The 27,887-nt window shown below is 42.2% G+C and overlaps 1 protein-coding gene across 6 annotated transcripts in view; it reads right to left on the bottom strand.

The window, feature by feature from the left end:
• kif9 (kinesin family member 9) overlaps positions 1-27,887 on the bottom strand; it is a 103,753-nt gene that overhangs the window by 54,269 nt on the left and 21,597 nt on the right. For 5 of the 6 annotated variants that reach the window (XM_072269195.1, XM_072269104.1, XM_072269026.1 and 2 more), the window contains 2 exons: positions 20,423-20,529; positions 15,806-16,030 (listed from right to left, as the gene is read on the bottom strand). In XM_072269195.1, coding sequence (XP_072125296.1) covers positions 15,806-16,030; positions 20,423-20,529 — 332 coding nt within the window. The remainder of the gene's footprint in view (positions 1-15,805; positions 16,031-20,422; positions 20,530-27,887) is intronic. The other variant, XM_072269343.1, reaches the window with a different exon arrangement.

The raw sequence follows: 27,887 nt of genomic DNA, 5'->3' as shown, positions 1-27,887 counted from the left end.
GCTCCTCCCATTTCCTTCAAACCAAAGGTGTAGCCATGGGTACTCGCAAGGGTCCCAACTATGCCTGCCTTTTCATTGCCTATGTGATTGTTGATACCTTCAAATTCTTTGTATTTCCTAACTTGCTGAAGTAGCAAAATCTTTTCATTTTCTCCCTGACTTTTTCTGCCATCTCCAATCCTGAATGCTTGAAATTCAGGATTGTGTTAATGCTTATTTCTCACTAACTATTAGTGACAAAAATCATTGCTTTTTGAACAAAAATACATGCAAGTGACACTATTTAGAAACTGTTCACTCTAAACACAGTGTAGTGCCTAGAAGTGCATGTGACTGATGCTAGTTAGAAACTATTCAACAGTCTTCTGGCCAAATTAAGCAGCATAGTGTCCCAAGTAAATTTAGGGAATCCTGCCTATTTACTCAATTAGTTTTTGTTCTTTAAGAGTTGTCCCAAATAAGCAGCTGCCCAGATTAACCAATGGCCCCTAATTAAACATAACCTACGGTATACTGAAACATGACATTTTAATTATTGCACAGCAATACATGCTCCAACCTACAGGCAGTTGATCTTTGATAATTTTGCTTATGGAGTCAGCGTTTAGTGAATTATTCTCAGAGTGTACTAACTAAACTGCCATTTCCGTTGCACTATATTTTAGAAGTTTGATCAATTAATTTTGCACCTTTACCCACTTTCGCAATTAGTTTCCTGACATATCAGATCTCAAAGAATATGTTTAATTATGGCTACTGAGATATTGAGAAACCCAGTTATGCCACTGACTGCTGGTCTTACTAGTGCATTTTGCATTAGACTGGATGTGGTGACACAGCTGGACAGGATGGCAAAGAAGGATTTTGGTACACTGGTCTTCATCAGTCAAAGCACTGAGTATAGAAGTTGGGATGTTATGTTGTAATTGTGCAATATATTGTTGAGACTGCATCTAGAATATTGACTAACAGACTGAGCCAGTTCCCCTCCACCACCACTTTCCTCTGTCTGGCAGAACTGGTCCTCATCTCAATAATTTCTCCTTCTGCTCATCCCATTTCCTTCAAACCAAAGGTGTAGCCATGGGTACTCGCAGGGGTCCCAACTATGCCTGCCTTTTCATTGCCTATGTGAAACAGTCCATGTTCCAAACCCACATTAGCATCACTCCCAACTCTTCCTAAGCTACATCAACGACTGCATTGGTGCTGCTTCCTGCACCCATGCTGAACTCATCGATTTCATCAACTTTTCCTCCAACTTCCACCCTGCATTCAAATTTAGATGCACCTCTCTCTACCATTTCTCGATCTCTCTGTCTCCATCTCTGGAGACAGTCTATCTACTAATATCTTTTATAAACCCACTGACTCTCACAGCTATCTGGACTATACCTCTTCCCACCCAGTCACTTGCAAAAATGCCATCCCTTTCTCTCAGTTCCTCAGGCTCCACCACATCTGGTCTCAGGATGAGGCTATTCATTCCAGAACAACTGAGATGTTCCCCTTCAAAGAAAGGGTCTTCTCTTCCTCCACCATCAACGCTGCCCTTACCCACATCTCTTCCATTTTGCACATATCTGCCCTCATCCCATCCTCCTGCCACCATAACAGTGATAGGTTTCCTCTTGTCCTCACCTACCACCCCACTAGACTCAGTGTCCAGCACATAATTCTCCATAACTTCCACCATCTCAAACAGTATCTCAGTACCAAGTACATCTTTACTCCCTCCTCATTTTCTACAGGATCGCTCCCTATGTGACTCCCTTGTCCACTCGACCCTCCCTACTAATCTCCCTCTTGGTACATATCCTTGCAAACAGAACAAGTACCACACCTGTCCCTACCTCCTCCCTCACTACCACAGTCCTTCTAGGTGGGGCGACACATCACCTGTGAGTCTGATGGGGTCACCTACTGTGTTCGGTGTTCCCGGTGTGGCCTCATATATAATCAGTGAGATCTGATGAAGATTGGCAGACTGTTTCACCAAGCACCTTCACTCCGTCCACCAGAAAAAGTGGGATCTCCCGGTGGCCGCCCATTTCAATTCTACTTCCCATTCGGATTCTGACATGTCAGACCATTGCCTCCTCTACTGTTGGGATGAGGCCACACTCAGGATGGAGGAGCAACACCTTGTACTCCCTCTGGATGGCCTCCAACCTGATGGCATGAACATCGATTTCTCAAACTTATGGTAATGCCCCCCACCCCACCTCCTTCACCATTCCTCATTTGTGTTTCCCTCTCTCACCTTATCTCCTTACTTGCTCTTCCCCTCTCTCTTTTGCTCCTCCGCCTTCCCTTTATTCCATGGTCTTCTGTCCTTTCCTATCAGATTCCCTCTTCTCCAGCCCTTTACCTCTTTCACCAAACAATTTCCCAGCTCTTTACTTCACCACTCCCCCTATCCTAGGAGGAGGAGAAGATGGCGATGTGACACAGTGCGCAGCGGCCACTCCGGTGAATGATATCTGTAATCTGTCAAGTAGGGTGCCGTGCACAATCCTGATTTGATGGAGCCAGACGTGAGAACACGGAGGAACATCAGGAGAAACTTCTGAAATGCCTTCTTCGCTGCTACTGCTACTGTGTGATCCAGAATCTCCAGAGGAGAAGGCCCCAAGTCCTCGGCTTTGCCTGTTGCTTGGCGGTCGGGACCGGGGTCGAAGCGCTCAGCAGAGATGGTGCTTGGTGCTCGGCGTCAGAGGGCTGGTCGGAAACTCGGAAGTTTTTGGACGGACTCAGAGTCGGCTGTGGTCGGGTGCTTCCAATGCATCGGCAGTTGTCGGCGCCTGGAGGTTTATGGCAGGGAGAGTTTCTCCCTTTTGCTGCCTGCTATCGGGACTATCGGGAGTCGATCGGAACTTTGAGTTTTTTTTTACCATGTTCATGGTCTGCTCTTTATCAAATTACGGTATTGCTTTGCACTGCTGTAACTATATGTTATAATTATGCGGTCTTGTCAATGTTAGTCTTTGGTTTGTCCTTTTTTTTGTGATATCACTCTGGAGGAACATTGTATCATTTCTTAATGCATGCATTTCTAAATGACAATAAACGAGGACTGAGTGTCCTCATAATCTAATCTAATCCTGGTTTCACCTATAAACTGCCACCTTGTACTTCTTCCTCCACATGCCCCACCTTCTTTCTCTGACCTCCGCCTCCTTTCCAGTCCTGAAGATGAGTCTTGGCCCAAAACCTCAACTGTTTACCTTTTTCCATAGATGCTGCCTGACCTGCTGAGTTCCTCTAACATTTTGTGTATATTACTTCGGATTTCCAACATCTGGAGATCTTCTTGTGTCTGCAATATCGTATATAGTTTTAGTCATGGCGAGTAGGAGAATAAGGGGTGATCTTATAGACGTGTATAAAATCATGAGGGGCATGATTTTAGTGTGAATGCACACTGTGTGAATGTGAATGCACACTGTCTTTTTCCCATGCCTGAGGATTCTAAAAGAACATGGGCTTAGGGTCAGGGCATGGGGGGGGGGGAGATATAGTAGGAATGTGAGGAGCAACCTTTTCACCAAGGGGGTTGGGGGGGTAGTGTCGGTACATATATGGAATGAGCTGCCAGAGAAAATGGTTGAGGCAGGTACATTAACAGCACTTTAAAGACATTTAGATAAGTACATGGATAGGGAATGATTAAAGGAATAGGGTCAAATACAGCCAAATAGTTTAAACTTTAAACATCTTGGTAGGCATTGATTGATAAGGCTGAAGGGCCTGTTTCTGTGCTATACGACTCTGACTCTGTGTCCAACGTCATTACTGACACTTATATTCCATTTGTGAATTCATTTGGACAGAATAGTAGTAATAAATGTACAATTAGTTTCTTCTCCTAGGCTCTCCCAAAAGACCCCAATCACATTGCTTAAACCCATTTAATGCAACAGAATTGTGGTAGATTAGTAACAATGCATGATCAAACTGAGTGCTCACAGAGCTCATTTAGAGCTAATGAAATTACACCTGCATTAAGTGTACAGAAGCATAAGTGTATGGATCAAAATGGTAAAGTGCCCCCGTGGACTGAACTATATAGAGATCAATTTATACAAAGAAGGATGCACTAAACGTAATTCTTACTTGGTGCACTAAATGCAGTTTGCCAGCAGCACCAGCAACAAAGCAAGAACACCTACAAGAAGAGGAAATTTCTCATGTATTGTGGTTCTCTTCCTTTTGAAAGCAACAGAACATGACCTGCATATTTATAGTTGCCTGTTACGCTGAGCTCACAGATGCTATATCATTCATGAGCTGGACACTGGGAAGTGGGTCAACTCATCTTACAAGCAGTTTCCACTGTGATCAAAGAAATTTCAGTGAAGGGGAGGCAAACTGAAAATAGGATGGATGTGGGATGGGCAGAGATGGGGGAGTGTTGAGGTGTTCTAGTCTCCTCATAGAGGCCCCTAGTGCTATGAAGCAGCACATTTGGGCTCTATGCCACAAGTGTGTCAATGCCATAAGTAACCAGATCATTGAAACGACAGAGCATAATATTTCCACATATACAGAGTTGCTGCAGTCTGAAAACTGTGGTGAGGAGATCAGTAAATAAAAATAAATGTGGGCAAGTCAGTGCTTAGAAAAGTAATTTCTCAGAGGAAACTTCACCTATGGTTGCAAACTTGCTATGTGGCTTGATCTTCCTTTTAGTTAGGTCAGAGATCATGAATTTTCTGGTAGAAAGGAAGTAATAAGTGCTTCATTTATTGGTGATGTTATTGTAAATATGAATGACGACGCAGAAATAACTCCCACACTGGGCTGAATTACTTCTGGAATTGACAGATCGAGTTTCCTAACAGGACCCTTAGTTGGAAATAGTCATAAACATATCAAATCTTAAATACAGTAATATTTTTGAGCATGATTTACTTATTAAAAAATCAGTCTGAGCCCTTTCTAGGGAGTACTCACACTTTCTTATGGTTGCAAAGTATGTGTAGCAGTGGATTATTAACCTTGAATGAAGTGCTCCAGAATGTGCAATGTGATGCATAAGACAAGGTGGGTGTGGTTTATTCCAGGGCTCATTACTGGTTTGTTCTGGAAGTTTATTCATGTTATATTGCAGACCAGCTATCAGCTTGCCACAATAAATCTTTAAAGCAGTGACAACCTTAAATCAAGAATTGTTGTTTACAACCAATATTACTTACCTTATTTCGAAAGTCAAAGTTAAAAGTTCAAAAGTAACTTTATTATGAAAGTACATACAGTATATGCCACCATGTACTACCCTGAGATTCGTTTTTTTGCAGGTATTCTCAGGAGATACTAAGAAACACAAGAGAACCAATGAAAAACTACATACAAAGACAGACAAACAACTAGTGTGCATAAGTAGACAAACTAAACAAATACAGGAAAAAAAACTAATAATAATAAATATATAATATAGAAAACATGATTTGCAGAGTCCTTGAAAGAGAGTCCATAGGGTGATTAAAGTTATTTATGCTGGTTCAAGAGCCAAATGATTGATTGGCAATAACTGTTCCTGAACCTGGTGGTGTGGAACCTGAGGCTTCTGTACCTACTCTCTGATACCAACCGTGAGAAGAGAGCATGGCTTTGATGGTGGGTGCCCTTGATGATGGACGCTGCTTTCTCGTGGCAGCACTCTTCGTGGTGATGTTCAATAGTGGGGAAGGCTTTTCCTGTGATAGACTGGGATGTTATCACTACTTTTTGTTAGGTTTTCGGTTCATGGGCATTGGTGTTTCCATCCCTGGCCATGGTGCAACCTGTCAGGATACTCTCCACTGTGCATGTATAAAGTTCAAAGCTAGGATGCCATTTTCTGATTTTCTTCTGATGATAAGAGCCCTTCGTCGCCGAATGAACATGCATAGAAATCATAGGCAGCAGACTTTTGTGTAACAATTATGCAAGACAAATTGCTTACCTAGATGTTCATGCAGAACACCAACCCTGCCCCCATAAGTTAAGTGGCTCCTAGTTGAATTACTTCATCTTCCCACATGGTGGCAGTGGGTTGCTTTGGTACAGAATTTCTTTGAGCACATCAAACTTCTGGATAGGAATGGAAGCACAAGGCCAATATTCCAATTCTTTCTTTTTATTCTTGATATTCTAATTTTGAATCTATCGACAGTTGAGTTACACTGATACTGGGTGTAGAAGTACTGTGGTAACCAGTCATGGTGGCCCTCCGCTGGTCTAGGGCGACCATGGATGTTGAGTAATAGAGGAGACCTCTATTGCAAAGGTCACAGCTATAAGTGATCTCAGCTCTGCTGGAGATGCAGTGTTCCTTTCTAAGGGCCCGTTACTCTTTTGCCGCTTTCAGGATTTTTTCCTCACCTGGTGTATTTTCAGAATGCTTCTCCACTGGGTGCGGTCAGCTACAAGTTCCTTTTAGGACTCAATGCTGATATCCAGCACCTTCATGTCCCATTTGCAAACAACTTTGTAGTACAGTTGTTGGTAGTCAGTGGTTCTCTTGTCTGAAGCCAGCTCACCATAGAGGATGTCTTTTGGGATGTGACTGTCTTGCATGCGGCGGATGTGGCCCAGCCAACACAGCCAATGTTGACTGAACAGGGTGTATATGCTTGGGATGCTGGTGAGAGAGAGAGAACCTCAGCACTGGGTACTCTGTCTCACCAGCGGATGCTCAAGATGCGATGAAGGCACCTTAAAAGGAAGCTGTTGAGTCTTCTCTCCTGCTTAGCATACGTTGTCCAGGTCTCACTGCCATACAGCAGTGTTCTGTTGACCCAAATGTTGTACACTGCTATCTTTGTTTTTATTGAGAGATTAGACTTCTCCCAGAGTCGTGATGAGGCGGGTAAGAGTTGCAGCTTTCCTGATGAGCTTGTCAATTTTTGTGTCTAAGGAGAGGTTGCCACTGATGGTGTACCCTAGGTATGTGAACTGACAAACAACATTCAATTTGTAGTTATCAATGGTAATGACTGGTGGTGCTACCACATCTATCCCAAGACATTTTTCTTTTTCAGGCTGATAGTCAGACCAAATTCTTTGCAGGCCTGAGAGAAGTGACCTATCAAGCTCTGGAGGTGCTGCGGACTGTGGGTTGCGACTGCTGCATCATTAGCAAACAGCATGTCTCTGATCATAGCCTCTCGCACTTTCATTTTCGCTCTTTGGTGAGGTTAAAATGCTTGCCATCTAATGTAGTGTGGAGGTAGAACTCCTCTATTGCAGTGCCAAATGCATGCTTCAGAAGAAGGACAGAAGATCCTGACGAGTACTGGGATGAGAACGTAGCCTTGCTTAACATTACTGTTTATGTCAAAGGGCTCCGAAGAGCTACCTTTGTACTGCACAGTCTCCTTCATGTTGTTGTGGAAGAATTTGATAATGCTTTGCAGTCTTGGCAGACAAATTTTCTCTCTCTGCCAACTCCAGAAGAAGTGCAGAGAACAAAAGAAGCCCTTCTATGTTACGCTTATTGATCTCACCAAAGCATTTGACTCAGTCAGCAAAGAGGGCAAGTGCAGAACATTGTCATCGGTCAGCAGACACAGGCTCTTTTGGAACCTCTCCAAGGTAGGCTGCCCACCAAAATTGCAGGGTAAACAGCATTCCTGGTCTTATTGGCCAAATCATCAAGAATAGGTAGAAGAGGTAAAAGGCTGAAGAAGGAAGAATTTAATAAGAGAGGACAGTGGATCATGGACCTCCTCTGTTTTTCCATCCCCCATTCTGGTTACCCTTTCAACCCTTCTCCTCACATGCCCATCACTTCCCTCTTGTCCCTCCCCTCCTTCTTTATGGTCCACTATCTTCTCCAATTAGATTCCTTTTTTGTCAGCTTCTTCCACCTATCACCTCCCAGTTTCTTACTTCATCCTCTCATCCACCCATCCACCTTCTCCCTCACCTGGTCTCACTTATCACCTGTTAACCTGTGCTCCTTTCCCTCCTTCTTAATCTGGCTTCTGCCCCCCTTCCTTTCCAGTCCTGATGAAGGGTCTTGGCCTGAAATATCAACTACTTATTGCCCTCCATAGATGCTGCCTGACCTGCTAAGTTCCTCCAACATTTTGTGTGAGTTGCTTAAGATTTCCAGCATCTGTGTTTATCCTCTTGTGTTTATAAGTGGATCCAAAATTGGCTTGGTGGCAGAAGGATGTTTTAGTGATTGGAAGCTGTCTGACAGGAATTGGTGCTGGGATATTGCTGTTTGTAATATACAATATGTAAGTTTGGATGTGAATAGAGTAAGTATGATTTGTAAGTTTGCGGATGACATGAAAATTACCAGGTTTTTGGAAAGTGAGTAAAGTTACCTCAGGGTACAGCATAACATAGATCAGTTGAAAAGTTGGACCGAGTGTTGTCAGATAAAATTTAATCATAACGAGTGCATTTTAGGAAGACAAATACAGGTAGAACATATGCAGTTAATGCCACTGAGGAATGGTGATGGACAGCGGGTCCTTGGGATTTAAGTCCATAGTTCATGAAAGTTGTAACACAGGTAGATAGAATGACAAAGAAGGCAAGTAGTATGCTTCATTCATTGAGATGCAGAATATAAGAGTTGGAATATTATGTTGCAACTTCACAAAACTCTGGTTGGGCAAAACTTTGAATATTTTTGTATAGTTCTGGTCTATATAGTTCTATTAAAAAGATTATGAGATGCCTATATAGGGTGTAGCTAAAATCTGTTTCTTCTGGTACGGATATAATAGACAGGAGGGTATAGTTTTAAGATTAGAAGTAGGAGTTTTAAAGGGAATTTGAGTGGTAGGTTGTTTGACAAAAGAGGTGGTTGATAACTGGAATGTATCATCTGCCAGAGGAGATGGTAAAATCAGGTATAATTACTACATTTGAGAGGTGTTGAAGGCCAAAGGGACTATTACTGTAATGTACAACTTTATGACTCAACATATGTGTGGCCAGAGGAGGGCATGGGCATGGTGGGCAGAAAAGCCTCTCTTTGTGCTACACAAATTTATAATTATGATCAATAAAGGGTTGTGGGTGAGGAGGAAAAAAAGGCAAAGCTTCAATCAGAGAGTTCTGTTATTGGGGTCATTTGGCCCATTCATCATGGCTGATCCATTTCCCTCTCAGCTGAAGTCTCCTGCCTTTTCCCCATAACCTTTCATGCCCTGACTAATCAAGAATCTATCAACCTCCGCCTTAAACATACCAAATGACTTGGCCTCCACAGCTGCCTATGGCAACAAATTCCAGAGACTCACCGATCTCTGGCTAAAGAAATTTTTCCTCATCTCCATTCTAAATGGACATCCTTCTATAATGATGCTGTGTCCTCTGGTTGTAGAACTCCACCCCCCCCCCCCACCACCACCACCATAGGAAGCATCCTCTCCATTTCCACTCTGTCGAGACCTTTCAACATTCGATAGGTTTCAATGAGCTCCCCCCTCATTCTTCTGAATTCCAATGAGTGCAGGCCCAGAGCATGAATCGGTCCTCATATAGTACCCTTTCATTCCGAGAGTTATTCTCGTGAACCTCCTCTGAACCCTCTCCAATGTCAGCAGATCCCTTTTTAGATAAGGGACCCAAAACTGCTCACAATACTCCAAGTGAGGCCTTACCAGTATTTGACATTATAGCCTTGCTTTTATATTCTAGTCCTCCCAAAATGAATGTGAACATTACATTTGCCTTCCTTACCACTGATTCAACCTCCAAATTAATATTTAGGGAATCCTGCCCAAGGACTCCCAAGTCCCCTCGCACTTTGAATTATTGAATTTTCTCTCCATTTAGAAAATGGTCTACACTTTTATTTCGTCTACTGAAGTGCATGACTAGACACTTCCGAACGTTGTATTTCATCTGCTACTTCTTTGCTTATTCTCCTAATCTGTTTATGTCCTTCTGCTGCCTCCCTTCTTCCTCAATGCTACCTGCCACTCCAACCATCTTCGTATCCTCCACAAATTTGGCCACAAAACCATCAATGCTGTCATCCAAGTCATCAACATATATCATAAAATGAAGCGGTTCCAACACAGACCCTTGTGGAACACCACCAGTCACTGGCAGCCAACAAGAAAAGGCTCCCTTTATTTTCACACTTTGCCTGCAATGCTCTATTCATGCTAGTATCTTTCTTGTAATACTATGGACTCTTAACTTGTTAAGCAGCCTTACATGCAGCACCTTATCAAAGGCCTTCTGAAAATCCAAGTATACATCATCCACCGATTCTCCATTCTTGATCCTGCTTGTTATTTTGGTAAAGAATTCCAAAAGATTTATCAGGCAAGATTTTCCCTTAAGGAAACCATGCTGACTTCAGCCTTTTTTATCATGTGCCTCCAAGTATCCCAAAGCCAGATCCCTAACAATTGACTCTGGCATCCAACCACTGAGGTTAGATAAATGGGCCTATAATTTCCTTTCTTCTGCCTCTTTCCCTTCTTGAAGAGTGAAGTGACAATTACAATTTTGCAGTCTTCCAGAACTATGCCAGAATCAATTGACTCTTGAAAGGTCAAGACTAATGCCTCCACAGTCTCTTCAGCCACCTCTTTCAGAAACCTGGAGAGTAGACCATCTGGTCAGATGACTTATCTACCTTCAGACCTTTCAGTTTCCCAATCAACTACTCCCCAGAAATGGCAACTTCACTCATTTCTGCCTCCTGACACTTGAACTTCCAGCATACTCCTAGTGTCTTTCACAGTGAAGTCTAATGCAAAATACTTATTCAACACATCTATAATTTCCTTGTCTCCCCACCTCACTCCCCCCCCTCCCCCACCAACCATTACTACCTCTCTGGCATTATTTTCCAGTGGTCTGATATCTACTTTCGCTTTTTTTTACTCTTCATGTAGCCAAAGAAACCCTTGGTGTCGTCTTTAGTATTATTGACTAGTTTACCTTTGTATTCCATCTTTTCCTTCTTTATGACTTTTTTAATTGCCTTGTATTGGTTTTTAGAAGTTTCTCAATCCTCTAACTTCCCACTAATTTTTGGTTTATTATATGCTCTCTCTTTAGCTTTTATGTTGGCTTTGACTTCCCCTGTCAGTCACGGTTGCATCACCCTGCCTTTAGACATCTTCTTTGGCATTTATCCATACTGCGCCTTCCAAATTGCTTCCAGGAATTCCAGCCATTGCTGCTGTGCTGTCATCTCTTCTAGTATTCCCTTCCAATCAACTTTGGCCAGCTCTTCCTACGTGCCTCTTTAAATTCCTTTACTCCACTATAATGCGGATACATCTGACTTTAGCTTCTCCCTCTCAAATTGCAGGGTGAATTCTATCATACAGTATAATGATCACTGGCCCCTAAAGGTTCCTTTACCATAAACTCTCAAATCAATTTTGGTTCACTGCACTACACCCAATCCAGAATAACTGATCCTTGGTGGGCTCAACCACAAGCTGCTCTAAAAAGCCATCTTGTAGGCATTCTACAAATTCCCCCTCTTGGGATCCAACACCAACCTAATTTTTCCAATCTACCTGCATATTGAAATCCCCCATGATTATCGTAACATTGCCCTTTTGACATGCTTTTTCTATCTCCTGTTGTAATTTGTAGCCCACACCGTTTCTACTGTCTGGAGGCTGGTGTACAACTCCCATCAGGGTCTTTTTACCCTTGCTGTTTCTTGGCTCTACTCACAAGTATTCTACAGGTTCCATTCCTATGTCACCTCTTGCTTTCTTTTTTTAAAATTTTTAAATTTTTTTTTTGCTCAGCATAACAAAACTTTCAATTTCCAGATACATTTACATTTCTTCCCTTCACAGATATCAAGTATCAGAACTCTCCAATACTAGACTTACAATAGAAAGTAAAGCTCCACTTTAAAACGAAACTGCGTCATGAGACGAATACGCAGCATAATGGAGTAACTGTCGAATTAACTGACGAACTAAACTGAAACTAACTGCGTCACAACAGTGGTTTCCCTTTATATACCTGTTGAGAACATGTCATCACGTGACCTCACACTGGCAGGAAAATCACATCACTCCACCATCACATCAGGCTCACAAGATACTCAATTACATCATGGTCATAAGACAGTCACAAGATACCTACGAGGTATGTAACACCTGCCAGTCTCTAACTGTGCTACAAGTTCATCTACCTTATCCTGTATACTGCATGCATTCACATATAAAACCTTCAGTCCTGTATTCATCACCTTTTCAATTTTGTTCCCATTTTGTCCCCCCTCTTACACTGCAACTCATCCCATTGACTGCAATTTTGCCTTATCATCAGTCTGTCCTTGCTAGCAGCCTCTGTTTGTAAACCAACTGCCCTATCTCAGCCCTACCACTTAAGTTCCTATTCCCCTGCTAAATTATTTTAACCCCTCCCGAACAACTCTAGCTAACCTGCCCGCAAAGGTATTGGATCCCATCTGGTTCAAGTGTAACCCATCCCTTTTGTACTGGTCATACCTTTCCCAGAAGAGATCCCAATGATCCAGAATCTGAACCCCTGACCCCTGCATCAGTTCCTCAGCCACACATTTATCTGTCAAATGCTCCAATTCTTGCCCTCTCTGGCGCGTAGCACAGGCAGCAATCTAGAGATTACTGTGTTGGTGTCCTACTTTTCAGCTTTCTACCTTGCTCCCTAAAATCTCTCTTCGGGACCGTCTTTGCCTTTCTTGCCTATGTCATTGGTGCCATTATGCATCAAGACTTCTGGTTACTTACCCTCCCCTGTCAGAATGCCATGGACTTGATCCGAGACATTCCTGACACTAGCACCTAGGAGGCAACATACCATATGGGTGTCCCTATGATGTCCACATCTTTATTCTTGTAATTAAGGTATCTCCTATCATTACTGCAGAAATCTTCATCTCCCTTCTCTTCTGAGCCACAGCGCCACAGACACAGTCATTGTGGCTCCCCACTGGTAGGTCGATCCCTCAACAGTATCCAAAATCGTATACTTATTATTGAGGGGAATGGCCACAGGGGTACTCTGCCCTGGCTGCCCAATTCCCTTCCTTCTCCTTACAGTCACCCAGTTACCTACCTTCTGCAATCTAGGGGTGACTACCTCCCTATAGCTCCAGTCTATCATTTCCTCAGTATCCCATATGAGTCAAATGTCACTGAGCTGCAGCTTCAGTTCCTTAACACGTTCTCTGAGTAGCTGCAACTCAGTGCACCATAAGTGTGATTCTAGTCAGTGTTATTGATTTTAGGGTACTAATTCAAGTTCCAGTCCTGTTTATTGTCATGATAACCGCTAAACAAAACAACGTTCCTACAGACCAAGGTGCATAGCACAGTACATATAACTCACACATATAACATTTAATGTTAGATTACCAGTAGTAAATTAACAAATAATAAGGTGCATTTATGATATAGTTAAAAAGTAAACAGTGTAATGCAATTGGCTCTACATGCACGATGAGACCTTGGTGGAGGCAGGGAGTTCCGTAGACCTATGGTCTGAGGGAAGAAGCTGTTTCCTATCCTAACAGTCCTTGTCCTAATGCTATAGTACCTCCTCCCTGATGGTAAGCGGGTAGGGGGTTCAAAGAGATTGTTGGATAGATGGGAGCGATCATTGACAATGCTAAGGGCCCAGTGTATGCAGCACTCCTGATAAATATCTCTATTGGGTGGAAGAGATCTGATAATCCTTTCAGCCTTGCAATTCCTGTACCAGACAGTGATGCAGCTCAACAAAACACTCTTGGTGATGCTTCTGTAAAAATTGGTTAGAATGGGAGAAGGGGGAGCTTCACTTGCCTCAATCTCCTCAGGAAGTGGAGATGTTGCTGTGCTTTCTTGATCAAAGAGGTGGTGTTGAGGGACCAAGTGAGATTGTTCGTGAAGTGTATCCAAAAAACTTGGTGCTCCTAATGATCTCCATGGAGGAGCCATCTATATGCATTAATAAATGGTCAGCCTGTACCTTCCTAAAGTCCACAATCCTTTCTGTGGTCTTATCCACATTGAGACTCAGGTTGTTATGCTCATACCATTCGACTAGCTGCTCTACCTCCTCTGTTTAAACCATCTCATCATCATTGTTGATCAGGCCAATGACTGTTGTGTCATCAGCCACCTTGATGATTTGGTTTGAACAGGATTTAGCAGTTCAATCATGCATCAGCAGCGTGAACAGCAGTGGGCTAAGCACACAGCCCTGAGGAACTCAAGTGCTCAGTGTGATGGAGCTAGAGATGTTTCTGCCAATATGGACCGTAGCCTTTCTGTCAAGAAACCTAGGATTCAGAGAGGTGTTGAGACCCAACGACAACAGTTACCCACCAACTTCTGAGGGATGATCGTATTAAACGCTGAGCTGAGGTTGATTTATCTGCATCCTGGCACACGAGGCACCATTTTCAGATGGTACAGAATAGAGTGGAGGCTATGGCATCTTCAGTTGACAATCTGAGCAATAAACGAGCTGGAAAGGGTCCAGTGTATCAGGAAGATGGGATTTAATGCGATCCATAACCAGCTACTCAAAGCACTTCATTATTGTTAAAGTCAGTGCTACTGGACAGTAATCGTTGAGGCAGGTTACTGTCACCCTCTTGGGCATCGGAATGTTGGTAGCCACCTTGAAGTCTGAGGGGACAGTGGACTGTTCCAGAGAGATGTTGAAGATGCGTGTTATAATGTCTGTTAACTGTTGCAAACAACGTAGCCTAGAGACTCAAACCTTGGGTTGAACTGAAAAGCCACATTGCAGTGTCTGGCCATGACATCGCAATGTCTGTCATGTGCCACACTGAAGGTTCACATGAAACCTGCTACTGTGAATCCCTCAGCACCCAACAAAGTATATTATCAGGCCCCGCAGCTTTGAAAGAAAGAACAGAAGAAATTCTTCCATTGCCCTGGCCATACTCAGATCCCAACTAATTCCACCAGGAAGAGATTAATTAGACATTTACCTCATACTGTTTGTTTTGTCTTGTCTACACAACCCCAGTGAATGCACTTCAAAAAAGAATTAATGTATTTGAAGCAATTAAAAATGTGTCTGAAAGCTGATGAATACATGTTCTTGCTTTCTAATTGGTGTAGTTTAAAGGAATCATTTAATTGGGAACAAGACAGACAATAACAAGGCTTAAATGCTATTCAAAGTATTGCCAGAGAGAGGATGGTTTACAAAAGCACTTGAAAAACTAACAAATTACTTAGGAGGCATGTCATTTTCCAGTTCTTAAAAGTTTTTAAATATCCAAGACTATTTCATTCAAAATTTGATGGCGTGGTGTTTATATGACAAGACTAGTCTAAGACTAATAGCATAGAAAGTGAACATTCAAATCTCATCATGGGAGTTTTGAGGACATAAATGTATGAAAAATAGATCTTATAAGTGACCATGAAGCGACTGAATTGTTATAACAAACTTTTGTGGGAAGGAAATCTGTCGCCCTTTCTCAGTCTAGACTATGCATGAATCTAGTTCCACATAGGATTGGTTAATCCTTAACAGCCCTTTGAATAGCTGCAAGTTACTCAGATGTATCACAATGCAACACTGCAGCAATTAGAGGATGTCTACCACACTACAGCCTCTCAAGGGAAATTAAAGTTGGGTAAATACATTAACAATATGCTGGAAGACAAGTTGGCAAGCCAAGGCAGTGTCTGACAATTTACAATTAACATTTCAGGTCAAACCCTATCAAATAAGCAATAAAGTCTACATAATTTTTTAAAGATTTCCATCTAGATCAATTTGTTCCTGAAAACTGCCCACTATTATGCCCTTGATCACATTTCCTTGCTTCGTCACCTTCCCTCACTTTTCTCACCTCAAACAGATAGTTCAGGGCATCTTCCTCATTGGTGACCAAATGGATGGAAAGTCCTTTGATACGTACACCATGGTCGTCCTCTACTATTGACATGTGTGTATCAGATGTTGGACTGTCAGGCATCATGGACAGCAGGTCAAAGAGAGTTTCATTATAAATCTCCAAGTAAGAAACATATAAGGTGAGGGCAAGGTCTGCTTGTTCTTCCACCTCTTTAAAAATCTGTAGGCAAAAGCAAAGCAAGATTTTTCTTTGTGTTCTTTTTCAAGATTTCCCCTTTTCCTCTGTAGCAGTCTAGGTGGTGGAGAGAATAACTAAAACAGGTGCCTTAATGCTAGTTATCAATGTTAGTATAAAATAGCCTATGTTCCAAAATGGATACTGTTTATGTTTTATGTATGGTACTTCTTCAATTCCAATTTCATCGGAGGTGGACTGAGGGAAGACAGGCTCAGGTAGTGTATGTAGAAGTTCATCTGTATACAATCACACTTATTTTACTCAAAAATTGATAAACAGAAATAAAAGAGGAAGTGCACTTACAGAGCACATCAAGGCCTTAGTACATCCCAAACAATTTTATAACTATTTGATATGTATTCGGTCACTATGGGAACACATCAAAACGTTTTGTAAAGAGAACTGACATACAGTACCTTGGAAAAGTATTCAGCCCCTTTGTTCACATAAATGAGTATTACAACCAGGGATTTTAATCAAAATAACTGAGAATTTTTATTTGTTCACAGTAGAGCCCAAAAAACCCAATGAAAATTGTGAAGTATGAAAAATAAAATATTTAAAAACTGAAATGTCAGCAGTTCAAAATTATTCATCCCCCCCAACTCTTGCTCAGTACTTAGTTGAGCCTCTTCTTGCAGCTATTACAGCCTGTAGTCTTTTTGGATAAGTCTCTATTAGCTTTACACAATGGTGGAGCAAGATTTGCCCATTCGTTTTTGCAAAATTGCTCAATCTGTGCCAGGTGAGTTGGGGAGCAGCGGTAGACAGCAATCTTGAGGTCTTTCCAGAGATGTTTGATCAGGTTAAGGTCATGTTTTTGACTGGGCCACTCAAAGACATCAATTTTCTTCATTAGAAGCCACTCCATGGTTGCTCTGGCAGTGTGCTTTGGATCGTTTTCCTGCTGAAAGACAAATTTACTCCCCAGTTTAATCTTTATGGCAGAAGCTGCAGGTTTTTATCCAGGATCTCTCTGTATTTAGTATTCATCTTCCCATCATTCCTGGCCAGATTTCCAGTCCTTGCTGCTGAAAAGCATGATGCCACCTCCACCATACTTTAAAGTAGGGATGGTGTTACCTGGCTGGTGTGCAGTATAAGATTAACGCCACACATACTGCTTAGTGTTGAGGCCAAAAAGTTCCACTTTAGTCTCATTCGACCAGAAGACCTACTTCTTCTATCTTCCAAGAGCCAGGACTTGCCACTCTTCCAAAAATATTCTTTTTGTGCAAGGCCTTATAGATTGTGCAGTTATGAACTTCATCTCCAGTTGCAGCCACTGATTCTGTAGCTCACTCAGAGTGACTGTTGGCATTACAGTAGCCTTTCTTGCAAGTACTGTTCTTCTCCAAGGACTAAGCTTAGAGGGGCGGCCTGACCTAGGCAGTGTGGCTGTGGTTTCATATTTTTTCCACTTTTTCACAACGGACTACCCTGAGCTCCAAGGTATGTTCAGTGCCTTTGAGAAGGTCTTGTACCCTTCCTCAGATTTGTGCTTCGCTATCACCTCTCTGAATTGTCTTGAATGCTCTTTTATTTTCCTTTTGGCTTGGTCTGTTGGATCTCTACTATACTGTTTGACCTTATAGAGAAACAGGGTAACACACATCAAAGTTGCTGGTGAACGCAGCAGGCCAGGCAGCATCTCTAGGAAGAGGTGCAGTCGATGTTTCAGGCCGAGACCCTTCGTCAGGACTAACTGAAGGAAGAGTGAGTAAGGGATTTGAAAGTTGGAGGGGGGGGAGATCCAAAATGATAGGAGAAGACAGGAGGGGGAGGGATAGAGCCAAGAGCTGGACAGGTGATAGGCAAAAGGGGATACGAGAGGATTATGGGACAGGAGGTCCGGGAAGAAAGATGGGGGGGGAGGACCCAGAGGATGGGCAAGAGGTATATTCAGAGGGACAGAGGGAGAAAAAGGAGAGTGAGAGAAAGAATGTGTTCATAAAAATAAGTAACAGATGGGGTATGAGGGGGAGGTGGGGCCTTAGCAGAAGTTAGAGAAGTCGATGTTCATGCCATCAGGTTGGAGGCTACCCAGACGGAATATAAGCTGTTGTTCCTCCAACCTGAGTGTGGCTTCATCTTTACAGTAGAGGACGCCGTGGATAGACCCGACGCAGACTGGGAGACCGCTTTGCTGAACATCTACGCTCTGTCCGCCAGAGAAAGCAGGATCTCCCAGTGGCCACACATCTTAATTCCACATCCCATTTCCATTCTGACATGTCTATCCACGGCCTCCTCTACTGTAAAGATGAAGCCACACTCAGGTTGGAGGAACAACACCTTATATTCCGTCTGGGTAGCCTCCAACCTGATGGCATGAACATCGACTTCTCTAACTTCCGCTAATGCCCCACCTCCCCCTCGTACCCCATCTGTTACTTATTTTTATGAACACATTCTTTCTCTCACTCTCCTTTTTCTCCCTCTGTCCCTCTGAATATACCTCTTGCCCATCCTCTGGGTCCCCCCCCCCCCGTCTTTCTTCCCGGACCTCCTGTCCCATGATCCTCTCGTATCCCCTTTTGCCTATCACCTGTCCAGCTCTTGGCTCTATCCCTCCCCCTCCTGTCTTCTCCTACCATTTTGGATCTCCCCTCCCCCTCCAACTTTCAAATCCCTTACTCACTCTTCCTTCAGTTAGTTCTGACGAAGGGTCTCGGCCTGAAACGTCAACTGCACCTCTTCCTAGAGATGCTGCCTGGCCTGCTGCGTTCACCAGCAACTTTGATGTGTGTTGCTTGGATTTCCAGCATCTGCAGAATTCCTGTTGTTTGAGAGAAACAGGGTAGTTACTCTTATGAATTTTTTCAAAACAAGTGATCCTCCAATTTTCTACATCAAAAATAGGGTGAGTTGGTAAGGTAGCAGTATTTTGCATCTGAAGAAAGTTTGTGATTGCTATGCTGAGAGGATGAATACTTTTTCAGCTTCACAATTTTGGTTTTTAATTTTTGTAAATTGTTGAGGTTTTAGAATTTTTTTTGATTTGACATGAAGCACAATGTTTTGTAGATCAGCTCAAAAATCCTACTTCAAAATATTTTAAATTTAGAAAATGAGACAGTAAAATGTGAAAATCATTGTGGGGGCTGAATATCTTTTCAAGGCACTGTACAAGATTAGATCATGTTTTAGTGATAATGATTGAGAGGTAAGCTGGAGAACAGCTCTACTTGAATGTGTCAGAAGATGTTCTAGTTCATTTTGGAATACACAGCACTTCAGTTTTACACTTAATTTGACATACTTCATCTCAACTAGGGCAGTGTTTCCTCAGTGTGCATTTTAGAATAAACCCCTTGGATGGGATTTGAATTCCTAACTTTCTAGTATGCAGGAAATTCATTCTTGCAGAGTAGAACGGAAATTCACTTATCATCAGCCTTTTCTTACTGTCGCCCACCATTTCACAGTTCCTTTACTCCATCTTCCTATCCATCCCTCATATTATTCTTGTTATCACTGATACCTTTGCTCTCTTATCACTTTCTGAATTCTGTTGTTACGCTGTCAAACAAAGTCATATGTAAGTTAACCTAGGCTGTTGTTTCAATGAAGCTCTGAGATAACATTTTATTTCTGGCTGCATATCCTTATACCAAAGCTCTTTCTTCCCTTGAATAGATATTATCTCATACCACTTTTTCGACATATGGGGAGTTCTGTTGTTGTCCTGTTTTATCTTTAACCAGTTATACTAAAAGATTACTTGGTCATTTAACTCGATTGTCCTTTAGAGGATCTTGCTGCTTTAAAATTGGCTGCTGCTTGATCTACAATCCAATAGTAAATATACTTCAAAAATAATTCTTTGACTATTCCAAGCATGTGTAGAGGATTATATTAAAGAAAATTTCTTTCTGACTGGGATTTCCTTTCATTTCTATCCTCTTAACTTCTATTATGATATTGTAAGCTTTGTTTTATCCTAACAATAAATCCCCTATGGCAGCGACATTAAATTTAATTCTGTGGTCACAAACAAGCCAGAGAAATGCCACTTTACCTATTGGTGGTATGATATTCTAATGTTATGGTTAATTTTATATTCATCTTTGGGCAAATGTGGTTATATTCTTCCTTAAAGTTCAAAACCAGAAATCACCAAATTTATACTCCAGTGATTAAATAAAACTAAAATGTTCGTCTTTAAAGCACATAGTTGCAAGACTTATGAGATAAATTAAAGGGTTTCTGGTTTTGAGAATCTCCAAACAAAGTTATTGTAGGGTGTAGAACTATGATTATTGAATAACATACAGTGCAAGATAAAGAAGAACCTGTATCTGGTGCCCAGAGTGAACAGGAAATGAAATCGCTAAGTCACAATTGATTGACATTGTCCCTGCAAATCGGTACCTGTTGAATTGCCCTGGGAATGATGCCACGGTACTCATATTTCTCCGTAGCTCCAGTCATTGTGTAAGTTTTTCCTGCCCCTGTTTGTCCGTAACACATTATTGTACCTGTAGGAAAAGTGAAGGACAGTCATTTATAACATGGTATTGGTTTTCCGTCTTGATGAGAGAAGGAAAATTTACTATTTCTTCATTTGTTGACCAAGGTGAGAGATTTGAACCTCGTAGAGCTTGAGTTTGGAGAAAGATGCCTAAAACTTGGACTGCATAATACTGGGGCACTATGTAAGTATCAATAATTAAATGTTACGATGGCAAAATTTATAGTCATTCATACATCAATGCAGCAATTTGCAAAATTTGACCAACATATCTGTTTATGATATACAACAGTACATGTTAGGTGTTTGGCAGAGACATGCACAAAGAGATACCATTGATGGCGCAATTTCCATTTGCAATATTGGTAAATAGAAATCAAGTCATATATTAATTAGGTCATGTATTGTCCCCTCAAAAATTTCTTTATGATTCACAAAGAATATTTGTGGACTTATTGCACTTCGTTTTCAAGTCAAAGTCATTGTCATTGTGAACATTTAGCTTCTGGGTCATTTCAAGGGGCTGCATCTGAAACCCAGATATTCGAAGATCAACACCCTTGATTTTTTAATATTTATCAAAAACATTGCTTTGTTATTCTACTGAAATAGCTGACCTCATTATCGATACAATCTGCCCTGTTCTCCCCCAGTCTTAGTCTAATACACCACTGAATTTTTTCTGCACTCTGCTCACAACAACACTGCCACCCAGCTTTATATCATCAATAAGCTTGAAAGTATTACACTTGGTCCCTTCATTTAAATTTTTGATCTAGATTATGAACATCTGGAGCCAAGCATTGGCACCTGCATTGGTTTACTGTCATAGTATCCCTAACTCAAAAGATGTGCTGTTATTTTTGAGATACTTGGTTCTTAGCTTTGGTCACCCTGCAAACACATTATAGCTATCTATTTCTACTTGTGCCATTAATTCTTAACCTGAATGAGGCAACTTTAACATGTTTTCATTTTAATCCTCTTTTCTAGTTATCATTGTCCTTGTTCTTTTTTAATTTCCACTTCTGCTGTTTCTCTTCTTCTTTAATAATATCCCTAATCCCATTAGCTCTTTTTTTCATAACCTTGTGCAGCACCTTAGCAAAGACATTGGGGAATTTCAAATGCAACACATCCACTAGTTTCTTCCTGCCTGTTCTGCTGGTCACAACTCTAAACATGCAAACACATTTGTCTAATGTGATTTTTTTCATGTGACAATATTAACTGAGGCACCCTCATCTGGTGAATATTTTCAGGATTTCTGTTTTTATTTTAGATTTATAGCATCTATGCTTCTTTAAAATTCTTAATCTGGGATACCCCACTCCTTCGCTCCGTGCCCACACAATGAATAAATAATTTGCTAACATCTTTTGCCCAGGTCCTACTTCAAGAGAACAAAATGTGAATCCTACTCTGCACTTTAACTGTAATAGACCTCACTCTCATTTGTTTCTAAAAGCAACCAATGCCTACAACTAAAGCAGAAACAAGTCTCAATATTGTTGATCAGTTTCTATTATAGGACAGCTGTTATATAGTTCCAAATCTCAAAAGGGCATCAATTCAGTGCCTTGAAAATAATTCTAAGTTTGGATGTATGATCAAGTTTTAAAGATTCCATGGAGGTAATTCTGTTGTTAATATCCATGCTTAGCATAGAAGAATCATTCATTCCAATCACAGGATAGTTAACATATGGGGGGGGCAGAGGGGGAGACAACAGTTGTAAATTGTATTGGCCCAATGTAGGAGCTATCCAACTAATCTCATTTCCTTGCTCCTCCATGTAGTATTTCTTTTTTTTTGAAATAACTATGCAGCTATCATTTGAACATTTCTTTCCACTGTGGATTCTCTCATTGAAGTGTTTACACCCGTCAACTTGATTAATACCCATAAAATTGTATTTTCCAGTATTCGACTGGGCAGAAATGTTTTCTGTCTGCAGCTCTCTCAGTTTAATTGCAAAGCCTTAAAGATCTGTCCATTCGTAGGGTGGGGTATTAAGACCAGGGAACTCTTCATATTGTAAGGACCAGCAACATATCAGGCCTGACTGGAAAATCAGTAGGACAGAACATTCTGTCAGTGATGAGCTGCCTGCATCTACTGCTGACATATGTATGAAATATAGTTTCAGTTTTATGATGTGAAAATCAGAATCAGGTTTAATATCACCAGCATATGTTGTGAAATTTGTTGCTTTGCATGACATAATAATAAAAAACTATAAATTACAATAAGTATATATAAAAAATTAAAATAAATAAGTAGTGCAAAAATAGAGGAAAAACTATGAGGTAGTGTACATGAGTTCATTGTCTATTCAGAAATCTGGTAATAGAGGGGAAGAGGCTGTTCCTGAAACGTTGAGTTCATCTCCAAGCTCTTGTTCCTCCTCCTTGAAGATAGCAATGAGAAAAGAGCATGTCCTGGACGACGGGGGCCCTTAATGATGGATGCTGCCTTTTTGAGGCATGACCTTATGAAGGTGTCCTCAATGCTGGAGAGGCTAATACCCATGATGAAGCTGGCTGAACTTACAACCATCTGCAGCTTTTTCCAGTGCTGTGCAGTGACTCCTCCATACTAGACGGTGATGCAACAAGGTAGAATGCTCTCCATGGTACATCTGTAGAAACCTGCAAGTGCCTTTGGCTGCATACCAATTCTCTTCAAACTCCTAATGAAATATAGCTGCTGTAGTGCCTCCTTTGTAATTGCATCAATTTTAGGCCTAGGGTAGATCTTCAGAAATGCTGATACCCAGGATGTTGAAACTGCTCACCCTTTCCACTGCTGATCCCTCGTTGAGGACTAGTGTGTGTTCCTTTGACCCTCCCTGAAGTCCACAATCAATCCCTTGGTTTTACTGACATTGAGTGCATGGTTGTTGTTATGACACTACTCAACCAGCTGATTTATCTCACTCCTGTATGCCTCATCACCACTTGAAATTCTGCCAACAATCGTGTCATCAGCAAATTTATAGATGGCGTTTGAGCTGCACCAAGCCACACATTTGGGTGTAGAGAGAATAGAGCAGTGGGCTAAGCATGTGTCCTTGAGATGCACCAGTGTCGATTGTCAGTGAAGTGAAGATATTATTTCCAATCTGCACAGACTTCTAGGGAGGAAGTCAAGAATCTAGTTGCAGAGGGAGGTATAGAGACCCAGGTTTTGGAGTTTGTATATAGAACTGAGGATATGATTGTGTTGAAGGCTGAGCTGTAATCAATAAACAGCGGCCTGACGTAGATATTACTATTGTTCAGGTGACCCAAGGCTGAGTGAAAAGCTAGTGAGATTACAACTGTTATAGACCTATTCTAGCGTTGGGCAACTTGCCATGGGTCCATATCCTGGCTTTGGCAAGAGTTGATTCTAGCTATGACCAACCTCTAACGTGCACTTTATCACATTAGATGTGAGTGCCACTGGACGACAGTCATTGAGGCAGCTCACCTTGCTCTTTTTGGGCACTGGTATGATTGTTGCCCTTTTGAAAAAGATGGGAATCTCTGACTACAGCAGTAAGAATTTGAAGATGGCCTTGAACACTCCTGCCAGTTGGTTGGCACAGGTTTTCAGAGCCCTACCAGGTACACCATTGTGATCTGATACCTCTCGAGGGTTCACTCTCTTGAATGTCAGCCTCCAAGACAGATCACAGGATCACAAATAAGGGAAGTACATACACAATGAATGGTAGGGTTAGTAACAGACCCCCAGAACAATAAAATGGACTCTGAATCTCACAATCTACATCATTATGGCCTTGCACTCATTGTCTACCTACACTGCACTTTCTTTGTAAATGTAACACTTTATTCTGCATACAGTAATTGTTTTTTTTTCTTATGCTACCTTAAGGCACAGTTGTAATGAAATAATCTGCATGGATGGCATACAAAGCAGTTTTTCACTGTACTTTAGAACACGTGACAATAATATATCACTGGGAGTATTGAGGAACACATTGATTTTCGTGAAGTCCATACATTCCTAAATTTGGCATTACAGGTAGATCTCTGGCTATCCATCCCATAGGATGATGATCGTTCCTTTCGGTCAGTTAATGGGGTTTGATATGTGCTTCCTGGAGTGGATGTACAGGCCGATCCTTGACAGGCACTGCTTGCCACATACTTGGCAGGTGAGGGCTGGAGGGGCAGCAGGGGCAGAAGCTCTGTTGTGGCGCTTCCTGTGCCTTTCCCGTTGCCTCGTTGAGCTTGTTCTCAGCAGCGTCCACACCTTTTCTGATGGCGTCCCTCCACTGTGAGTGATCTTGAGCCAGATCCTCGCATGTTGATGGGGCAATGCCAGCTTTCTCGAGGCTCCTGTGCAGGACACCCTTGTACTGTAGTCCCTGGCCTCCTCATTTTCGGGTACCACTGGACAGTTGGCCGTACAAGATGTCCTTGGGCAGTCTTCCGTCAGGCATTCTGACAACTTGTCCTGCCCAGTGCAGTTGGGCTGACATCACCAAGGTTGAAACTGCTGGCATTCCGGCTCGAGAGAGAACCTCGGTATTGGAGACCTTGCCTCGCCAGGTGATCCTCATCAGAAAGCGCAGGTGATGCTGCTGCAGTTGGTCAAGCTGGTGTAAGTGTCTCTGATATGGGCACCATGTCTCACATCCGTATAACAAGGTTGATATGACAACGGCCCTGTATACCTTGCACTTGGTGGCCAACCTGATGTTCTGTGACCAAACTTGATCTTTAAGCTGACCAAAGAAGAAGGCATATACATGCGGTAGCCACTTTATTACGTACCTCCTGTACCTAATAAAATGGCCACTGAGTGTATGCTCATGGTCTTCTACTGCTGTAGCCCATCCACTTCAAGGTTCGATATGTTGTGCATTCAGAGATGCTCCTCTGTACACTACTGTTGTAACATGTGGTTACTTGATTTAATGGCACCTTCCTATCAGCTTGAACCAGTCCGGCCATTCTCCTTGGACCTCTCTCATTAACAAGGTGGTGTCGCCCACAAAACTACCTCTTGCTGGAATAGGGAGATTATGGTACAGTTTTATAACATATTGATTAGGCCACAGCTGGAGTATCATGTACACCTCAAGGCTGTGTGCTTACCCCACTGCTCTTCTCCCTATATACTCATGACTGTATGGCTAAGTGCAGCTCAAATGTCATTTACAAATTCACCAATGATACCTCTGTTTTCAGTAGAATATCAGATGGTGAGTGATATAGATCAGCTGGTTGAGTGGTGCAACAACCTCACATTCAACATCAGCAAGACCCAAGTACTGATAGTGGTCTTCAAGAAGTCAGGAGAACATGCACCAGTCTTCATTGAGGGGAGTCAGTGGTGGAAAGGGTGAACAGCTTCAAGTTCCAAAACATCAACATCTCAGAGGGTTTATCCTAGGCACGATACACTAATGCAGTCATGAAGAAGGCAGGCTAATGGCTCTAATTTGTTAAGCGTTTTAGGAGATTTGATATGTCACCGAAGACTCTTCCAGGTTTCAATGAATGTATGGTGGAGAGCATTCTGACCAGTTACATCACAACCTGATATGGATCCTCCATACACATGGCTCGATCATGGACACAACCTTCCCTACCATTAAAGGTCACATTCATCATGAAGCATGAAAACCATAATGACTGAGGAGCAACTTCTCCTTTGTCATCAAACTTCTGAATGATCCGTGAACATTACCTTATTATTTCTTTTGTTGCACTGTTTATAATGTATAGATTTTTATGTCTTTACACTGTACTGCTGCCACAAAACAACACATTGCCAGTATGTCAGCGATTATAAATCTGATTTTGATTCAGTTCTGGTTGCCACACTATACGAAGGACATTATTAAACTTAAGAGGGTGCAGAGGAGAATTAGATTAAACTTTATTGTCGTTGTGCTGAGTATAGATACAAAGCCAATGAAATGCAGTTAGCATCTAACCAGAAATGCAAAGAATAGTGTTACTTACAAAATAACTGCGAATAAAAAGTATGTGCTATAGCACACAAATATAAAAGTGCTGAGACAGTACAATATGGGTGCAATACTGCTTAGCGCTGTGACGTGAGATTCAGCAGGGTTACAGCCTCAGGAAAGAAGCTCTTCCTGCGCCTGCTGGTGCGGGAGCGGAGGCCCCTGTAGTACCTACCGGATGGGAGGAGAGTAAAAAGTCCACGGTTAGGGTGAGATGCATCCTTGATAATGCTTTTTGCCCTGCCCAGGCAGTGTTTATGGTAGATGTTCTCAATGGTGGGCAATTGGGTGCCGATAATCCGCTGGGCAGTTTTTACCACACGCTGGAGTACTTTGCGGTCTGATATGGGATAATTGCCATACCACACTGAGGTGCAGTTGGTGAGTATGCTCTCAATGGTACAGAGATGAGCCTTCTTGACGCTCCGCAGGAAATAAAGGCGCTATTACGCCTTTTTGATCAGGATGGAAGAGTTCAGGGAGCAGGAGAGATCCTCGGAAACGTGGACACCAAGGAATTTGAAGCTTGATACACGCTCCTCTACAGCTCCATTGATGGTTAGATGGGGACGTAAGTGTGGCTACTAGTATGCCTGAAGTCCACAATAATCTCCCAGGTCTTCTGGGTGTTAAGGGCCAGGTTGTTGTCAGCACACCACGCGGCCAGGTGCCGGACCTCGTCCCTGTAGGCCGTCTCGTCATCCCCTCTGATCAGGCCAACCACCGTGGTGTCGCCTGCGAACTTGATTATGGAGTTAGAATCATGTACAGGAATGCAGTCATAGGTGAAAAGAGAGTACAGAAGAGGGCTCAGCACACAGCCTCGAGGCACGCCGGTGTTCAGGGTGAGAGTGGAGGAGGAGAGGTTGTCTAACTTAACTGATTGGGGTCTATTAGTCAGAAAGTCCAAGATCCAATTGCAGAGGGATGAGCTGATACCAAGCTGGCGAAGTTTGGCGATCAGCTTGGAGGGGATCACAGTATTGAATGCCGAACCAAAGTCAATGAACAGCATTCTGACCTAAAAGTTGGAGCCATCCAGGTGCGTCAGGGCAGAGTGAAGTGCTGTGGAGATGGGGTCCTCTTTTGATCTGTTGGTGCAACAGACAAATTTATGGGGGTCCAGGGTAGTGGGCAGACAGAATCACCTGTATGTTGCCTGGGATGGAGTATCTCAGCATGAGGAGTAGCTGAAAAGGCTGGATATGCTTTTCTTGGAGAGGAGAGATGGCTGAGTGGAGTCCCAACAGTCATGTGCAAAATGATGAGGGATATTTTGGATAGTCAGATACACCCAATATCAGAGACTTTTAAAACCAGACTTCATATTTTTGAGGTAAGCAGTAAGAGAATTAGAGAGGATCTGACAAGGGCTT

The sequence above is a fragment of the Mobula birostris genome, chromosome 1 (assembly GCF_030028105.1).
Source record: "Mobula birostris isolate sMobBir1 chromosome 1, sMobBir1.hap1, whole genome shotgun sequence".
Taxonomy (NCBI): domain Eukaryota; kingdom Metazoa; phylum Chordata; class Chondrichthyes; order Myliobatiformes; family Myliobatidae; genus Mobula; species Mobula birostris.
This window is presented reverse-complemented; position numbering and strand designations above follow the sequence as displayed.